The sequence below is a fragment of the Aythya marila genome (genome assembly GCF_965140915.1).
Source record: "Aythya marila genome assembly, chromosome: 5".
NCBI lineage: Eukaryota > Metazoa > Chordata > Aves > Anseriformes > Anatidae > Aythya > Aythya marila.
Genome location: NC_139046.1, coordinates 20,853,621 through 20,872,701, shown reverse-complemented (window position 1 = coordinate 20,872,701; position 19,081 = coordinate 20,853,621). Strand labels below are relative to the sequence as shown.

The 19,081-nt window shown below is 49.1% G+C and overlaps 1 protein-coding gene across 4 annotated transcripts in view; it reads left to right on the top strand.

Moving 5' to 3' along the window:
* SLC67A1 (solute carrier family 67 member 1) overlaps nucleotides 1-18,813 on the top strand; it is a 57,850-nt gene extending 39,037 nt beyond the window's left edge. For 3 of the 4 annotated variants that reach the window (XM_082760588.1, XM_082760590.1, XM_082760591.1), the window contains exons 8-11: nucleotides 1,131-1,231; nucleotides 10,259-10,360; nucleotides 13,596-13,716; nucleotides 18,526-18,813. In XM_082760588.1, coding sequence (XP_082616714.1) covers nucleotides 1,131-1,231; nucleotides 10,259-10,360; nucleotides 13,596-13,716; nucleotides 18,526-18,713 — 512 coding nt within the window. In that variant the 3' untranslated portion in view covers nucleotides 18,714-18,813. The remainder of the gene's footprint in view (nucleotides 1-1,130; nucleotides 1,232-10,258; nucleotides 10,361-13,595; nucleotides 13,717-18,525) is intronic. The other variant, XM_082760589.1, reaches the window with a different exon arrangement.
* The last annotated feature ends 268 nt before the right edge of the window (nucleotides 18,814-19,081 follow it).

The following is a 19,081-nucleotide window of genomic DNA, read 5'->3' as shown; positions in this document are numbered from 1 at the left end:
GTCAGCAGTTTGGGACGGCTCTCCTCACGCTTCCAGGAAATGTGAGCAGGAGCCTTTCCATGCTGCGGGGTGCATGACTCACCTTGCCAGGCCACAAGCCCTCATCCCCAGCCCTCACCCGTTTCCTCCTGGCCTCTGCTTTCCTACCATGATGGAGAAGACTTCATCTCCCAGCTTATCAAGTCTTTGCAACTCAGAGGATCCTCCAAGGGCAGGGATGGACCCCTGGAGGTCACCTGCTTTTTCCTCCTCTTCCCATCAGCATCAGACAGTCAAATGGGGGGGGGGGGGGGAATTAAACAGAGGGAGCCCCAATTTCCTCCTGTCTTTGTCACCCGAGGTATACAAGACGTTAGGGTGGCAGCAGTCTCACATCTTACTCCAGTTCTTTAGCAGGCTCTGTCCCAATATTTTTAATTTAATGGCTCTGTGTGTATGGTAGAGTGTGCGTACACGTTTGTATTTGTGTATGTTTGGCAGGGAAGGGAAATGCACCCTACTGTAATTTTAGGTGAGACTGAGCAGGCATTTTCTGCTGTGCTCTCTAGAAATTGCCTTAATTGAAGAGCTGCCCCAGTGGCTACTGTTCCTGTCCATACGTCCCTGGCTTTTTGTGGTGATACCACTATCGTGCCATGAGAGAGCTTCCACATACTGCTGAAATCACCGTTGGGGTGTGCAGCGAAACCTCCGTGTTTGTTCTGATGTCACTAGGTTGTTTCCCAGGCAGCATTGCCAATGGTGGAAAGCTAAAGTTAGGCGAAAGGGAGGAGGAATCCAATCAGATTATTCTCTGGTTACAGTCTTGTCTGAACAAAGGTTTTCTTGCTGCCTTAATGGTTAGTCTGGCTTGAGTGATAAAAATATTTACCAGTTTATTATAAACAGCTGAATCTACAGCCTACGTAGTCACATTATTTAAAGATGAAAGTAAGTGGGATAAAAAGTGAACATTTAAAGACTAAATTACTATACTGACTTTGAGTAGGATTCTGCTCATGTTTATATCCAGTCCCTGTAACCCCAGGGAGAGCTACTGACTCATGCTGGAGGTGACTGGGAGCAGGGGCTGGGCCATTACAAGCACTGGAGGTGTACTGATATATACTTTTCATTAACCCTCCCTCTAGGTTTGTTCCTGATTATGTTTTCCATCATCTCGATGGATTTCTTTGGCTTGGAAGCAGTGGAGTCTGGCTACCTGATGTCATATTTTGGTGTCCTTCAAATGGTAAGTGAAGTGGAAGCCCCCCTCTTGCCACACTAATGTCTAAGGTGCACCTTGCTCCCTTTTTCACTCATGTTCTCCTAAATCCAGGCATGATATTGATGTGAAGAGCATAAATGCACTCCTAGCTCTGCTGGGTGTTACTTGACTTCAAAAAATAAAAATGCCTCCAGATTTATTCTATTTCTTGAAATGGAAAGAAAGCAAAGCAAGGAGTGTCTTGATTTTTTTTTTTTTTATTATTTTTCCCTCTTGTCCCTTCCTGTGGGCTTGGAATTAAATGATCTTTAAGGTCTCTTCCAACCCAAACCATTCTGTGATTCTTGCAAATGTAAGCTGTGGAGCTAAAATTTCCAACAAGTGACACGTCATCCTGGTTTTATAACAAAACTTACATTCAAGTTAACTTGCCTTGATTATCAGTGGTGCAGGGTAGCTCATTTACATTTGCTTAGTAGCACCCTGTGAATTTATGTAGGTAGACAGTCTTACTGGCATTTTCACAGATGCCTTCAGTGTAGAAGAAGGACTAATTTCTGCTGGGTGGAAACAAGCACAGCAAGCTTATGCTTGCAATAAAATAAAATAAAATAAAATAAAATAAAATAAAATAAAATAACATTTTCTGCAATGGAATGTGATTGTGAGACTAATGAAATGGGCAAAATGGAAAAGTCAGCTGAATTAGGCCAGAGCAGGACCAAAAATAATGGCACTGCATTATTTGGAGGAAGAGGCTAGTAACTGTGCAGAAAGAGCAACAGCTGGTTACAAGCCAGCCGGAAGGTAGAGATGCGAGTTAAGCAATATCCTGAAGGAGGGTGGTCTTGTTATTTAAAAAAAAAAAAAAAAAAAAAAGAAAATAAATGCCTTCCTTTCCTGGACATTGCCACAGAATTCCTGTGGGATTTGGAGGAGATTCACATCTGTGAAATGACAATTTCAGTTCCTTCCCTTGTGAGCTGGATCTGGCATAGTGCTGCCAGTCACTTGGGCTCTGCCCTGTTCTCATAACTTGGTAGAGCAGCCAGCGAGCATGGCTGTGCATCAGTGAGCAAAGTGAAACATCTGGATCTGAGGTGCTGGTGCCTTCACCATGTGTGTTTTGGGAGGGTGGCATTTGACTTGCTGTATCTTGGTCCCATGTGCTCAACACCTGCTGTAAGCTGGATGCATGCTTCTGTTCAGCCGTGTTGGAAAGGAACACAGCTATGCTGCTCCACAGCAAGGAAAGAGTGTGTGTGGCAAGTGGGGTGACCAGCAGCTGCTTGCCAAAGCATGTCTGACCCAAACTCCAGTGCTGATGGAGGCTTACTCTTCACTTCTCTTTGTGTGCTGCCTCCTACAGCAGTACCTCCAAGATTCATTCAGGTTTTAGGGGGGCCAAGTCGCCTTCTGATGTCCTCTTCCCTCTTTGAATGTAGAGGGACACACCAGTAACTCTTAACATATATGTGTCAGTTAAATCCATAATATATGTCTACACGGAAATCAAATTTGGGATTGCAGCATGGAAATGGTTCTCGTTTCAAGCTGGCTGCTGTGGGTTACGATACCACCAAAGGTGAAAATGGTGCAGCCTGGGAAGGAGTGGCTTTGCGTTGCTCAATGGAGCTGGGACGCTGCTGCTCAGTGTGGGATATCTGTCTGTCTTCATGCTATTGTTTCCCAGGTTAGTTTGGCTGAAACTGCCGTAGATAAGGTTACTTGCACTGCCATGCCGGGGCACCCTACAGTCCTGAGAGGTGCGGGACCTGCTGCTTTGACTCTGCTTCATAGCAAATAACCAGATGGCAAGCGCTAGCCAAGGCTCTGACCCTTCCCACAGTCTGGGTTTCATCCCAACCATACCTATTACCACGCTGGAATCCAGCAGTGGCCTCGGGGCTCAGGTGCAGTATCTGCTTTGCTGGGGAGGCTTTGCCTCAGGCTGTTTGGCACAGAAACTGGCTTTTGTCAGCCAGGCAGCTTGCTTTCATCTATCCATGCAGTTTCTGTCTGTTTTGCTACACATGTTCAACAGCACATGACTTTGGACAGCAGAAATGCAGGAGGAGGGAAGTGGTCGTAGTGTATGAAGGAGCTTCTTTTCCTTGTGGTGCCATGTTGGGGTTTGTAGTCCAAATACCAGAAAAAGAATGAGAAAATTTCTTTTTTTCTTCTTCTTTTTTTTTTTTAAAAAAAAAAAAAAAAGCGCAGGACCCGTGAATCCTGGTGGCAACAAAACCATCTTGCAAAGCACTGCCTGCTGCTGTGTTGCTATTTTTTTTTTCCACTTTGTAGCTGGCAGTTACCAGTTCCACTCTAGTTTTTACAGGACCAGATCCTCAGTTGGTCCAAATCAATGATGCTCTCACCATCTGGCTTTAAAGCTACTGTAAGACATGAGATTTGTGTCCTAACTTTCAAATCAGGACTCTGGCTGCAATGGCCCAAAGGTATCTCTTGTAGATAGTGGCTGTGTTAATTCTCTATGACTGCTTTCTGTCGAGTTTCCTCCAGTGGAAGATGTGCACAGGGGATGTAATGTGTGCCAGCTCCATCTCACTGAGTTCATGGGCCTCCGTCGTCCCTCAGCTGGCATTTCAGGCATGTCTGTTTCTGTTGAACAGTGAATTGATACTGCTGGAGATATAAATGCAGATTAAGGTGCACGCAAATTCCACCAGTCTAGATGGGTGAATGGTGATTAATATCTGCTGACTGGCTTCCCCACTTCACTTGTTAAATTATAGCTTTATTCATAATGAATATAATGTCCTTTTCAATGAATTTCACCAAGCAGGTCCTCAGCTTTGATTTCTCATTCCTTAGTTTGCCTTTCTCTAAAACATTGTGGGGGTTTTCTCTCTGACTTGCTCTAATCCCCCTGTTAGAGATCCCCCTCTCATTTGCATTCCTCCTGGGCCTGAAAATGGGCCACATTTAAGAACTTTTATAGGTGGGAGTGGACGTCATAGAACCAAAGAGGGAAATAAAAATCAAGCTGTGTCCTGTTTACTCTAAACATCCTTGTAGACATTAAAAACAGTGCTCAGGGGTCTGTTCTGCAGGGCAAGAGGGCATGGCTGTGGTCTCCTGCTCTCAGAACACACTGCATGTTCTAAGAGGTTTCAGGAGCGCACAGATTTCAGCATGTTAAGCAAGACTTTGTCCAAATGTTCCCCAAAAGTCATACACCAACAAATGGCATTGCCTGGTCTGCCAATTCCTGGCAAGTCCAGTAGCATTATTGCAGTTTCTATTTTTTCTATATTTTTTTCTCCATTTAATTTTCAAAGCTAACACAAAGGGACATCACAGCCCCCTTTCACAGCCTGGTAAGCAATGCCAAGGCAATTCAAATACTGATGGTCTCTTCCTGCTTTCCTCTCCTGCCCCGAGGTTGTTATGCTCCAATTGCTTAACTTCATTTTTCAGCTTCTCAGCCTCATTTAACCTCCTGTGGTGAGAAGCAGCCACCACACCATCAACATCTGTGCTTCTCATCATTCAAGCCAACTACAGAGTGTGCAGAGAGGAGATTTGGAGTGGTTTTGAGTCAGTCAGATAAGCTTTGAGTCAGATAGACAACTCAAGAACTTTGCCATGGACATCTCAAACACCTCTCTGCACAGGGGGATCAGTGCAGAAACACCAACCCCACAGGAGGTGAGGGTTTTGTCACCTTTGCAGAGGATGTTAGTGAGCATCCCATCTCCATGGGATGGTCAAGGAGACCTGAGTGGCCCAAAGTAATACATCTGCTGACATTATTGTTGTAAACATACCAACAGGTGTACTTGTCCATTGGGAGGAGGCTTCCAGGCTCTTAGGATGAAGCACTAGGAGCTGGTGTAAATTTGCTGCTCCAGATGCTGCCCCTGCCCTGCTCTTCATATTGGACAGGTCACCTTAGTCCTCTCCAGCAGAGTTGATGTTAATATTCCCTTGTAAGCCTCCAGCTTACAAGGTTCCTTGTGTGGGAAGTCCTCTGGCTCTTTGCTGATTGCATTTTCCAATAGTGAAGTAGTTAAAGAGTAATTATATATATATATTTATGCATTTATTTATGACTGCTAGGAAGAGATCATCAGTTGCACCTGCTTGCAGTTAGGCAAAGAGCATCATCTGATAGCAAAGGATAGAGAGCAGACACAGTGAGAGTGGGAAGGGAATGGTTGGATGGAAAATAGCAAGTGGAGGGTAATTCACGCAATGCAGGCTCTGCACCCTGATAGTGTGGGGCTGGCCGATGGGCTGGGGTGGTGCCAGAGCAAGTCCAGGAGGAGGAGTCTGATGGGAGATAATGAAATAGGGATGGGAAGGCAGAGAACGGGAGGGGCACAGAGCCTCACATCGCAGAAATCCCCTTGCTTGTGATGTGTTTGAATCATTTTCATCTGATTGCTGGTGGATATCCAGCAAGAGGTCTGGGAGCCCATCAGTGATGCTGTACCTCTTGTCCTCGGCACTGTGATTCCAGAGCCCTCTTATCTCAGAGGCCGTGTGAACAAAATTTCCCTCCTATTGAATGCCTAGGAGTGTGGGATGCCATTCATTCTCCCTCCAGAGGATAATTAATTTCATAATCATGTGAAAATTAAAATAACTTAACTTTGCATAATGGGCAGAAGGATCCAGCTCTTTTTGGAGTGGGGAATGCGATAGCATGGAGGACTTCAGGTGTAGTATGTGCTTGGAAAATGCTGCCAGAGGATTAAGGCAGGGGAAATACCCGGAGTCCCTGGTTCGTATCTGAAGTCACATCTGATGCTCAGATTTCCAGACATGGGAGGGGGCAGGGGGAGCTCTCCTTAAGAACTTTTTCTCTGAAAACAAAGCAAAACACACAAAACAAAAACTCTGGGTGGGACAAAGGGGTAGGTATTTATTACCCTGAGGACCGAGAAATCATAAGACATCTGTTCTAGTTACTGCGTTTAATTGGCATTGTTGTACAAACTCCACCTCTAGCTGTGCAGCTTCTGGAGGGACAAGTTTGTACTGAGTGATTCTGGAAAGATGAGAGAGATTCCTGGAGGAGCGATTTACATTGCCTATCATCTTATCACCAGCCTGTCCCTCTTGCTTTTTTATTTCTCTGTGCAGCAAAAGGGATGATTAAAGAGCTGGGGATTTAATTACAGCCAGGTTCGCCTAGGGGGAAAACCCACTTGGTGAGAGGACCTTGCAACAACAAACAGAAAGTTCTCCAGTTTCCTTGCTTTGAAGGATTTAAACCTGTGGTGGGGGGCGGAGGGGGGAAAGCCAGCCATTAGGCTGGAGTTTGCAAAACACATGCTTGTCTCTCCCCTGCGAGGCCAAGTGCTGCTTCAGCAGTTCGGTCCTTACCGTCAGCTCTCCTTGCAGCCCCAACACCCTTGTGCTCTTCTGCAAGACCTGAATGACTTCTCCAATGCTTTCGGGCATCGCTGTATCCATAAAACAACCTCCTTCCCCTCCCACCCAGATCAGTGCAGGGTTTTGCACTACCTTCAGCCTGTCAAGAAACATCCAGCACTGTTTGATGCCCCAGCCTGTGTCTACCCCTGGTCCCAGCCCTTATGTGGGCTGTGCCTGCCTCCATGAGCTTCTCATGTCTTCTCCTTTCCAGGTGTTTGTGTAAATGGGTGTCTTCTTGCTGGGCTCTTTTTTTTAATGGGTGCTTGTGAAGGAGTTTGTAGGAACAGCCTCATGTCCAACAGCCACAGGTGAGCATGAAGGACCAGCCAGGCATCTGTATGACTTGGACTTTTTCCATTTCACTACTTGGGGATCCTGGTCGGGCTCCACAGCAGCTCCACACAGCGAGGAAACTGCTTTGCCATTAAAAAGCCAGCCAAAAAATAACACTTTAGACCTTTAAACAGCAAAAGCCTTTTCCATTCTTTAAGGGACTTGGGAGAGTTGGTGGTGAGGTCGACAAGATGTGTGCTCTCACTGGCTCTCCCAAGCAAATGGGAGCTCCAGCAGATGCAGGAATAATGAGGATGGTTTTCTACATCATCATCTGAACTAGTGGAAGGAATCATGAGTACAAATCCAGTGTAAGGAAGAGGAGAGAGATATTTGGCTGTACTGCATTTATCAGGAGACTTATTTGCCTTGTAAGAAGGAGGGGGGAGAAAAAAGAAAAAGCAGTGTTGGTTTTTCCTGTGACATGTGTACACAGCCACGGGCAGTGCCTGTTATTTCACTTGCAAACAATTTCCTCTCCCTTTTGTTTATTGATGACAGAACACATTCCAGCCAGGTACACTGTCTCTGCCCCAGCACTTCAAAGGAGGTCAGGTTACAAAGGCAAGCACCATCCAGCAGATTAAATGCGGGAGGGGAAGGCCCATGGGATCTCAAGTGGAGGCTGCATGCAAGGAAAAAGCCCCGAACATGCCAGCAGGAATAAAGATAAATCCCACTGCTGCCTTTTTGGTGCTGACCAAGCTTATCCATGGGAGCAAGGAAGCCCAAACCATCCCAGGTGCCCCTACTACCGCCTACATCCATACAAACAGCACTGCAAGAGCAGCACGTCACCTAAACCCTCCACAGGATCATGCATGCCAACCTTTTGGCTTCCTCCTTCCCAAATGTACCTATGCTGCTTCTCAAACAAATCGGGCACCTGCATGCCCATGGAAAATTGTAGGTGGCATTTTGGCAGGCATTGTGCTTGGCGCGAGGATGTCATCACTGGGTGGTGCAGATCCGTCTATCCTCATTTTTCTAGATTTTTCTTCCTCTAAGCCTCTTTCTAGGGATTTTATGAGCTTATCTGTGACTCAGGAAAGCTCTCTGATGGAGGTACTGAGTTTTCAGGTCTCATTTCTGGCCAGAAGCAGGTCCTGAGCTCTGAAAATGTTATCCAGCACCTAAATCAAGATGCTGGTGTTAGAATGCGTACAAACTCAAGATGAGAGGTTTTTGTGTCTCATGGCTGGATCAGCCATGCTGGGGAGGGAGACCAGCAGCACAAGCCAACAGGGCCCAGTAACCAGTGGGGAGGCTGGGGTATAACCCAGAAATGGCCACGTGGCCTGAGACAGAAAGCAGGTGACGTGGGCTGGTGCTTGCCGCTCCCATGGTGATCAGAGTAGGCTTCTCTGGAAATCACTGATGATATCCCCCCATGACTCAAGGATGGGCAGGGACAGGGCTGCGCCTGCACGGTGAATCCCGATTAAATACACCATTCAAGTCTGGGCAAATTGAGAAACCTTTCCTCCAGTGGCTCAGAGGAGCCAAACTAGGGTTTGGGTGATGCCACCACCATGTCAAGTCATGCCAAGGGAAGGCAGTCCTGTGACTCAGCACAGCCTTGGCAGGAGGGACTGGCAGGCTACAAGGCATTAATGACGGTTCTTCTTCGTTTTCGGAGTGCTCAGCTTAATGAAGCATGACTCAGCAGCTCCTCCACCCATCCCGAGCAGGAGCTACCAGGGCTGGCCTCATCCTCCTCCCACCCGGCCCATGTCCGTGGCAGGCGTGAAGCCGCAATGACTCAGGTCACCCCATCCTTTGTCCCGGCATCGCACTGCACTGTCCCCAAGGCCACCAGGCAGGTGAGCCGCACAGGGCTCGTGCCACCACCACGCACGTGAGCCCAGCTCCTGAGCCCTGCCCAAGGGTGACACAGGGACAGGGACAGGGAAGAGGAAGAAGCATGTACTGGGAAACCAAATTTCTGCATGGCAAAATGCCCCCTCATGCCAAAAATTGTGCTCTGAGGAACAGCAGAGGGTTTAATTTTGATTTTTTCCATTAAGTTGTAGCTTGTTGGAGAAATATTTAAACTAGTTATCACTCTTCATGAAAACTTCACCTTATTCTCACTCTATGTCTATTTACCTTTTACCATTTGATTTTATTTTTGCAATTAAATTGTTTTTGTTTTTTTTTTTTTTGACTATTTGTTGTACATTAACATTTCTTTTAAATAACTTCCTTTTTTTATTTATCCTGAACTGATTTTCTTTTAGTGGATTTTGGGTTTCTCCTTTAGGATTAGCACAGTAAAGCTGAGAGCAGCACAGCTGTGGCCCATGTCAGATCTGAGCACCAATGTTTTTTTAGGCTGCACCAAAATTGAAACGAAGCCATCGCAGAAAACAAAGTGTTTTGCACTAAAGCTCTTCTTTCAAGTCAGAGGGGCTTTCGTTTGGATCAAACAAACCCTTCAGAAGTGGGGGAAGCTCGGTAGATCCCTATCTGTCCCTCCCCTGGAGCCCCATCAGCCAGGATGAGCTCTTCCACCCTCTATCCTCTCCTGCCCACTCTGGCCAGTGCCAAGTGCGCCAGATGCTGAGCAAAGAAATGAAAGCAGGCACCTTTGCTCTCTGAAGCACTGTAAAAGACAAATGTGCCCTGAGATTTACATTTTCTGCTCCTCCTTTATTCCCCCCCTCCCCCAGTTTTTGCTTAAAATCTGTAAAACCAGTTCTTTGTCCCTTGTGCCTGTGCATACTGCTGGGGCTGGGGATTAGCATCGCTGTTGTCCATATTTCCTGTATAAAAATGATGAACTGCCCAATTAATACATTTATAGTTTAAAATAATGGCAAGACAAGATACAGAAGAGGAGACATTTTCTACCTCTGCATACAAATATGCAGTTTTGCTTTGGAAAAGCTTTCCAAAAATGAAGAATTGAACAGTAATTGTATTTCACAAATAAAATAAATAAAATAAAATAAAATAAAATAAAATAAAATAAAATAAAATATCCCAAGTTAAAAAATTGTATCTCCACGTGCCTTTAGGTGGTTTCAATCACCACTGCTGACCATGCAGTGACAGCAAACTCATGCAAGCACCATTCAGTAGAGAGATCTTCCTCTGACAGGGCAGATTTATCACTAGGATGCAAAAAGCTCAAAATCATGGATTGTGTGTTCAGGTTATTTACTGTGACAGCAAAGACCCTTCCCTCCCCCCCCCCAAAAAAAAAAAAAAAAGCAAGGAAGTAACTCATTTGCTCCCTTTCAGTTGCCCTCTCAGCTTGTTCCCATTGATATAAACTGGATTAACATTGCTTGCGTGCTTCTCCCCCAGGTTGTGCAAGGTCTGGTGGTTGGGAAGCTCAGTAAGCACTGCACAGAGAGGACCCTGCTCAGGCTCAGCGTCCTTGTCTTCGCCGGCGTGGGCCTGGGCATGGTAAGGCTTGGTGTAAAATCATTCATGGTGCCTTTCAATAACGTGGCAGGCAGGGGCCTGGCTGCCACCACTGCTGCTGGCAGTGCCACCGCTGGCTCTGCTTGGCAGGGCTCGGGGGGGGGACCAGCAGTCCTGGGCCACTCTGCAAACACGGCTGTGCTCAGCAACGATAAAGAGCACTGTGAGTAATGGTTATGGGGATTAGCAGAATAATAATCCTGCACAGAAATTCGTAAGTCCATCCTGAGTCACTGGATTTGCATAGAGGTCCTGCCTTCCGTCCTCAAGCCGCTGCGTTTCCTGAACAGCCCAGAAAGTAAATGCAGATTATGGGGAGAAAAAACATTGCAGTTGTACCCTGCTGTGAGACAGAGAAGGACTGTTTTCTCATCTTTCCGGGCCTTTGTTTTGCCTAATTCCCCCAAGCTTAGAGCATCTGGAGAAGGAGGCAGCAAGGAAATAATTCAGCTCCTCCATTTGGGGACAAGCTGCGTCACCCATCACCAGTTGTGTTGGTGTGGGAGAGAGTTGATGCCAACCCCAAACGTCAATCGGAAAATCGTGCTGACGTGGGCAGCTCTGCTGATAAGCATGTTCACTCAGATAAGCCAGCTCTGCCCAGGGCAGTGGGATGCTCGGGAAGGGTCTGTCTGGTCCCTGCCCACTGGCATCATGCCTTTTGGGCTGGTGGTGGTGTGCCCCATAAAGTGTGGCCCAGGGGTGGTTTTGAGGGTCTCACCACTGGGGTTTGGCCTTGGGTGGGAGCAATTATGTGGGGCCAAGGTGGAGCTGGCCCACCCAGAGATGTGAGAACCAGCAGCCAAGAGCAGGGCAGAGGGGTGATGGTGGAGTAAAGGGCTTTGGTGCACCAAGGTCTCACTGGGAGGACTGGCAGCTGCTGAAGGTACAGGAGAAAGCCTCGACAGCAGAGCAGACTGGAGGCACTCACTCAGCCAACTTTGTTGGATGTGGCGTATGTGTCTGAAACCCATCCAAAACCAGCGTGGATGGGACACATGAGCTCACGGGCAGCAATGACAGAGCAGCAAAGGGGTGATTTGGGGAGGGTAATTCCCATATGCCTCTGGAGAGACAGCAGCACAGGGGCCACAGGGCTGATGTGGCTGCACAGGGAGGGGAAAGCGGGGAAGGGAAATGGTTGGTTTGAGAGATGGCAATTACACCATGCCTGGAGGGCTGTGGACATCCTGACAGCATGGCCCGGGGACAAGGGTCAGCAATGACTTCCCACAAGAGCTATTCATAGGCAAATGCAGCAGCCATCCTTGTTGGGCGTGCAGTCCTTATTAAAAAGCGCTCTGTTGTGTGGTTTGCTGCAAAAATATCTATCTCTGGGGTGGCTTTTTGTCTCAGGCAGGTCCCAAGCACAAGGATGACAACAAAACCCCAAAGAGAGGCAGCGAGGAAAAGCAACTAGCTGTCCATACAAGAACCTGCAAAACTCACCCCCTTGCCATGAGGCAGGCTGAAGGGGTTTTGGATGGAGGCTGCCAGTGGCTGCAGACACACGGGAAGAGGCTGGAGGATGCTTGGCAGCAGTGGAGGGAAGGGGTGGGCTGGGAGCCCTGCAGTCACACCTGGAAGAGGGAGAGCAGGGCAGGGTGTCTGGCATGCAGATGCCGGCAGCGCTGCGAGCCGAGCGCGTGGGCAGGGGTGTAGGAGGTCTTGGCAGTGTTGACGGGGAAGTTTTTTCGCTTTGTCTCAAGGCATGGCTGTGCCCCGTCCTGCCTCCTCCCCTCTGGTTCCCAGGCACTGGGTTTTGAGCTGAAACTCTTGGGTCTGCCTTCTTTACTTTGAAAATGGCCTCAGATCTGGCTGGGTGGAAAAGGCTGCTGTCTGCTGGGCTGCAGAGGAGTAGTGGACACCAAGTTCCACCTGACCTCATCCCACCAAAGCCCAAGACAGCAAGGAGATATTCCCCAGGATCTATGCACAGCCATGGGTCTGCTCTTTCCTGGCCATTTCCTTAAGCCTCCAGCCCCTGAGGACACTCCTTCAAGGCAGGGGAGCATTAAAGCTGCTTTTTCCTACAACTGCCATGTTGTCCCCCAATGACATTTGCCCTGGCAAGGAATTAATCTCTCCCCGTCTGAATGTTTATGTACCAAATACCTGTTCCTCTGCTTTTGTTCACCAGTTCCTTAAGCTGGAGCGCCTAGTTCTTAACCAAAACGTAGGCAAAGAGCCCCTCCAAGGAGAGAAACCTGGCTGTGTACGAGTCTAGAGGGGAACTAGGAATAAACCTCAGTATTTCCAAGTCATTAGTTAGCGATAGCTCTGGGCTTCTCCATCTTCTGTAGCCAAGAGGCACAGACCAGTTTTTATGAGTGAGAACCCCAGAGAATGAAACCTCTGGCTGGGCCGGTGACTGTTCCAGCCACAACAACACACCTCGAGATGAGGCTGAGGGCAGGAGACTGGCAAGGGAGAGGGAATTTCCTTTTCATGCCCCAGAGAAATCTATTTATTTGACCAGCAGGGCTGAGAGCCGCTCTAGCCCCATTGCTGAGGGATCCTTACCGCTTTTGTTTAAGCATTAAACTGCTGGAGGGATGTCTCCACTAAGAATATGTGCAATAACAAAATCATTACTCTCCTTAATTATGCTCGCTAATGTGCGCTTATGGCCAGAAGACCTATTCCAGATTACTGAATTCGGTGAATTTATTAGTGAGGAAGCAGGAGAACAGGATTAGAAATCCCAAAGGTACAGCATTACATAATGCACCGGCTTCATTTATTTTGGCAAGCTTAGTTTGGTTTTAATTACTTATGATAATGAACCAAAGTGCCTTCTCTAGGCTGTTTTGTATAGGTAATGGAGGCTTCCTGAAGTACGCCGCATTGCATCTGCTGCTGAACATTTCCTTAGGACTTGGACAAGTGACAGAAGACCGGGGGGAGGGTGTGGGGACGTCACTAATTCCCAGACACTAAAAATACCCGCGGCAGGACTGGAAAACGTGCTGCTGGATTACAGGGTATCGTCTGCTACTTGTGCTGCATGCTTGGAATAATTTCCTGCACACAAATGCTGGGAGGCGGAAGACCCTGAAATGGCCAAAGCCAGACTGTCATAAATCAGTTGGGGCTCTCCCAATTTACCTAAAAGTCACAGGTTTGGCTTGTGATGTTTTTCTGGATAGTTTCTTGCTGTGAAGTTGCTTTTTTGTGCTCTCTAATGATCTGTGGTTCCTCGTGTCTTGTTGCTTAGGCCCTGATGAGGACCGTGTGGCATTACTGCATCATTGCCTTGCCGCTGGTATTCGCCTTCAGCATGCTGGGCACCATCACCGACAGCATCCTCACCAAGGCTGTCCCCTCCTCCGACACCGGTAAGGCTCATCAGAGAGATCAGACAGGTCTTTTTCCGCTCCCTTTGCTCTTTTTTTTTGGGCCCATCAGGCACCTCCCAGCTCATACTCCAGCTCACCACAGTGGATGCCCAATTCCTCAGCAAATCTAGCTGCAGCAGTTGCGCGTGGTGGGTGTCAGTGGAGGGGTGAGTGAGTACTGGTGGTGCTAGCACAGGATGAGCCGCAACGGTGTGGAACAAACATCCCACAGCCGGTGCACCCAGTCCTGCCCTAGCTGCTGCCATCAGGCTCCAGGGTGCTGTCGGCTCTGGACCTTCAGTCCTGTTTGCCCTGCACGAGGTGAAGTCCGTGGCCTGATAGACCTCACTCTTTCAGCAGCTGTTTCCCCAAAAAGCTGACACCATCCCCAGCACCATCATCCCTAATCCCTGACTCAGTGCCAAGCCGTGTGCTTTGCTTCCAGCCCCATGCGGTCATTGCCCCATCTCCACTTTTTGGCCACATCACTGCATAGAGTTACTTTATTTCTCTGTACAAGGGGTCTGAAATGCAACAGCAGATGCAGAAATCTTCACGCCTGCAATTTTTCATCAGTCAACTGAGGAAATATGGCTGTGTTGTTGCCATGGGAGCCTTGCTGAGTTTGCCCCAGGATGGAGCAGGGTTAACCTGCTGCAGTGTGTTCTGCTTGTGGTCTTTCACAGTTTTCTCCCAGAGCTCTGACCATCAGGTACCCAAGATTTCCTCTGCTTTAGCTGAGCCTTTCTGGGCCACCAGCCTTCACCCTTCAGCTTCACTTGCGGCTGTCTGAGCAGATACCTTCCCATAGGACCCAACTGAGAATTGGCTTTAGAGTCTGCACAGCCCATTAGTGAAGTTTATAAAGCACTTTTAAGATGCTTCTAGATGAAGAGCTTTTCTAAACGTCACTCCAGAAGTTTATTTGTAGAGCTGAAGACCGCCTCTACTACAAATGCTGGAAGCCCACGATTTCCAAGCGTGATGCTTCTACCTGGGAGAAGCTCCTAGACCATGCAGAGGTGAGGTCTGGGATACCCCAGCCCCTCTGCATGGCCAGGAAGGAAATCTGCTGCTTCACGACTTGGAGCAACATTCAGTGAGGAGGGAGAGTAGTGGAGGAAGGGCACCAAAGGCCTTTGGGGCATAAAGTAAAGCTGGAATTCATCCAGGCTCTGCTCAAAGGGGCTTTGTAAAGAAAAACGGAGCATTGCTCGGCTTTTAAAGCCCGGAGGCTAGCATCGGTCAGAAGGGAAAATGGGTTTAGTTGCCTCACCCTGGTCCCCGCTTGCGTATGTTGTTACGACAGGATGGGATGGATGATCTCTGCACAGAAAGGCAGGATGGAGACAGACCATGGGGTGGCAGGAAGACGTCTGGGGACCCTGGGATATGGGCTCTAATGTGCCCATCCATTCTGGGCCGATGCTGTGCCAAGTGCTCCTACAAATTACAGGCTCAAAACTGTGTACGAGGAGGAGGCATGCTGCTGGCACAGAGGATCACAGCAGTGGTGGAAAACTCTGTCTCCTCCAGCCCTTCCTGCCCCTCACCCTTACAACAGTGCCTTCCCTCACGGTGTTTCCCAGGGAGGAGGCATCTGCTAGTCTTGCGCTTGTTTTGGGCGCATCCCCAGCAAAGGCAGGAATGCCTGACACAGCAGAGCCGCGTCCTCGCGAGCTGCCTCTCCGCGGCAGCTGCGGCGGTGACGGCGTGGGTGTCTCTCAGAGCAATGCGGCTATTAAGATGCCTGCCATCCGTCGCAGGCCGTGGGTGGCACCACACGAGGGCTGCTCCACCCGTACGGCAGCTCGAATGCGGCTCCTTCCTCTGCCAGCCTGAAACTGGCTCTGCAGAGTGAGCGTTTTGGTGGTGTGCTAGGAATCGCCGCTTCCCCAAGGGCGTGTAAATCTGGGGATTCTCCTTACAGAAAAGTCTCTCTTTCATTCCCTGGGGTCAGCCGTGCTGTTTTTACCTGGGGCTGGCAGAGGCTGGAGGGACTTTGCATTTGGCCAAAGAGAGGCCATGTGAGGAGCTGGAGGTTGGGCTGAGCTGAGGATGGGGTGTTGCAGGACGATCGTTTGTCCACCCAGGCTAGACATTGAGTCACCCATCCTTGTCTCCTAGCTCAATGTTTCTGCAAGGAAACAGAGGCCAGGCAGTGGCCAGAGGACGGCACCATCCCTTGCACCCACCACCCTGCTTCCAGGCCCCATCTCAGGCCACTCCTCCTGAGGCTGACGAGTCCCACTGAAGGCAACGGAGTGGAAATGATTTCATTCATTTCCCTTTGATTTTTTTTTCCCTCCCCATCTTCAAAGGCAGGAAGGGAAAATGTTGCGCTGCGTGCATGTGCCATTCAGCTGTGCGCACGAGCTGGTGGGAGCGCAGCCCCAAGCCAAGGCAGGCTCGCATCAGCACAAGCACTCCTTGTCCCCCCGAGAATGGAGGTCTTGTTCCTGCCTGAAGGAGGGGGGAGGTAGGAAGGAAGTGAAGCAGAGCATCACTGCCTCATGGTCCCGCATTTCACAATTTTATTCACACATCAGGCGCAAAACCCTAGAAGGAGAGCTTGCAGTGAGGCTTGGCCCCCCAGGCCCCCCAAGCTTTGCCTTGCTGGCTCGTTGGCGGCTGCTCGTGGTGCCCTGATCATTAAATGAGGCCATGCTATTGCCCCGCGGGCATCAGGCTGATCCGGGCCAGCACTGTCATCTGAAGGCGGTGACAGGATGTGAGCTGGAAAGGAGTGAGCTGGGAGGAGGGACACTGCCCCGAAACTTGTGGGAGGAGAGGCTGGGAGAAGGTCTGGGGTGGGAGGTGACTGCACTGGCCAGGTCTGACCACATGGGAAGGGGTAGTGATGCCAGGTATGGGAAAAAGCAGGGGAAAAGCTAGTGAAGGAGGAAAAAAAGGGGGCAGGAAAGGTACAGAAAGATGAGATCGCTGTGATAAAGAAGGTGGCAAGCAATCATGGTTTTTGGCAGAGCTGAACAAAGTGATGCAGACATGGTTTTTGCTGGCGCGGTGACTCGTCACGGTTAAAGGTCTGATGTTAACAGATCCGTCACGTGTGCAGCATGGAAATGGAGCGAGGGCTGAGATTTACAGTGTCCCAAAGCTCCAGGGCATCCGACACGAGGGATCTAATTTAAGCCCATTAAATAGAAATTATCTTTCTCAGCAGTGTGTTACAGAAGTGCAGAGAGAGAGCCCAGCCTTTTGAGAGGATGGATTTCAGCTCAAAAAAAAAAAAAAAAAAAAAAAAAAAGGAAAGGAAAAAAGTGCCTCCTCAATCATAAGAGCCAGTTTGGCAATTGCACGTAGTAATTAGTTTAATTCAAATACCTAGAGGGAAAAAAATAATTGCAAAACCTGCCCAGAAAGTTTGGTGGTTGTGGGATTGTTCCCATTGGCAAAGGGTCAGGTTGAGGTCCCACCCATCGCTGTGTTGTTCCCATGTGCAGGAGGAGCTCAGCAGCTCTTCCAGGGAGACTTCCCTCTCTGCACACCATGACTACGCCCTTGGTTCAGGCTCATTGCACAAGTATTTTAAGCATTTTTGATAAAAGTACAGCAGTCCTGGGGCAGCGTTACACCAACACTTGGCTGCCCACCCTCCCTCTGATCTGGGGGTTGTTCCTCCATGGTCACCCACTGCTCTAAGCCATGCTTGATATCACACTGGTGTCCGCTTCTTGCAAGCAGGACAGCATCCTCCCCTTTCCTAGGTGTTGCTGGCATGGCGTGGTGATGGTTCAGTTCATGTCTTGGTGGAAAATTGATGCCAACAGCCTACTAATCACATTGGGGTTAAGAGAAATAATTTAAAACAACATTTCAGAGCAGCGTGTAAGTTCCTTGTACAGCTTCCCCTCTCTCCCAGTGGTGTGGGCTAATAATTTCCTGGCTGGATGGGCATTGTCTGTTCCCCTGAGCGTGACAGCCATCCCGCATGAGGACCGCATGGTCAGGCGCCCAGCGGGTACAGGGGGCCATGGTTGCATTCTGGGAGATGTCCTGGTGGAAAAACCTGCCTTTGCCCAAGTGGAGGTGCTTCCCCTTCCCCTGGGCTCCTGTTAACCATGCAAATGTGCAAGCTGCTGGAAGGAGAACCGGCAGAGCCAGGTGAAAGGCTCCCATTTCCATCCAAATTGAAACATCCGCTCTGTTCGCTCTGTTCGCAAGGGTGTGGGGGGTTAACCTCAAGGGGGTTTGGTCTCTAGCTGTGCTTTTAGCTATTTAGTCTTAAAGACATAGTTCGACCTAAGTTTCTTGCTCCTGATAAGCTCTCAAGAGCAGTATTATGCAAGAGAAGAAATGGTGATTACTGCTTGGTGGGATGGGAGCCTCTTGAGTACCCACTGCTGCTAATCATGATATCAGAAGACGGTGTGCTTCGCTTTGGAAGGCGTCAGTGTGCTCCTAGAAGCAACATCTCCGTCCCCAGCCTGTGCTCTACTTGGCAGCCCGGTTGAGTTCAGGAGCACCTTCCAGTGTCCAAAGCATCCTTGGACCCTGGCTAAGGTGGCGGTGAGCATCGGTTTGCCTTTTGGGCAGCGTTACGACCATCTGCATCGCGGTGGCAAAGAGCTGAGCTGGCTTCTGGTGGAAACTCGTCCCCATGCCTCCAGGAGGCCTTAGACTTAACGAACCCTAATTGGACTTCTATAAAGGAATGCGAGAGATTATTTGAAGTGATTTCCTACCGCTGCAGGGGGAAGGCCAGCAGGGACAAAGGGGCTCCCACACACCTCCCTCCCAAAACTCGCCCTCGCCCTGATGTGTGCCTATCTCTGCTGTCTCTCCTAGGTACCATGCTGGGGATCTGCGCGTCGGTCCAGCCCCTGACACGGACGGTGGGCCCAACCATCGGCGGTGTGTTGTACAAACGATTTGGAGTCCACTCCTTCGGCTATTTGCAGCTAATCGTTAATATCGGGTTGTTTGTTTACCTTTTAAAGAGTAAAATCCCACTGAGAGAGCAGAAAGCCCACTAATTCAGATACACCAAAGCTTCCCTCTTACTTTTCCCATAGCAATAAAGAAGACAGTGGCATTGTGCTTTCTTTTTGAGGCCACAAATGTGGAATAAAGCACTTTCAACAGCTCCTTGTGTTTCTTTGCCCTTGGCACAAAAAAGACCTGACATCAAGGCCAGCAGCAGGCAGACCGGCTTGGAATAGCAGGGGGCTGCGTGCCCCACAAGCTGCCGCTGCCATTGCAAACACTCAGCAGCAGCTCCCGAGCCCCAGCTGCTCTAAGTCAGCATTCCTGCGTTGGATTCGCGGAAACTGAGGGGATTAACAGCCAGACTCTCTGCTCGGTTTGGGCTTTTTTTTTCTTCCCTCAATACTAACAAGGAAAA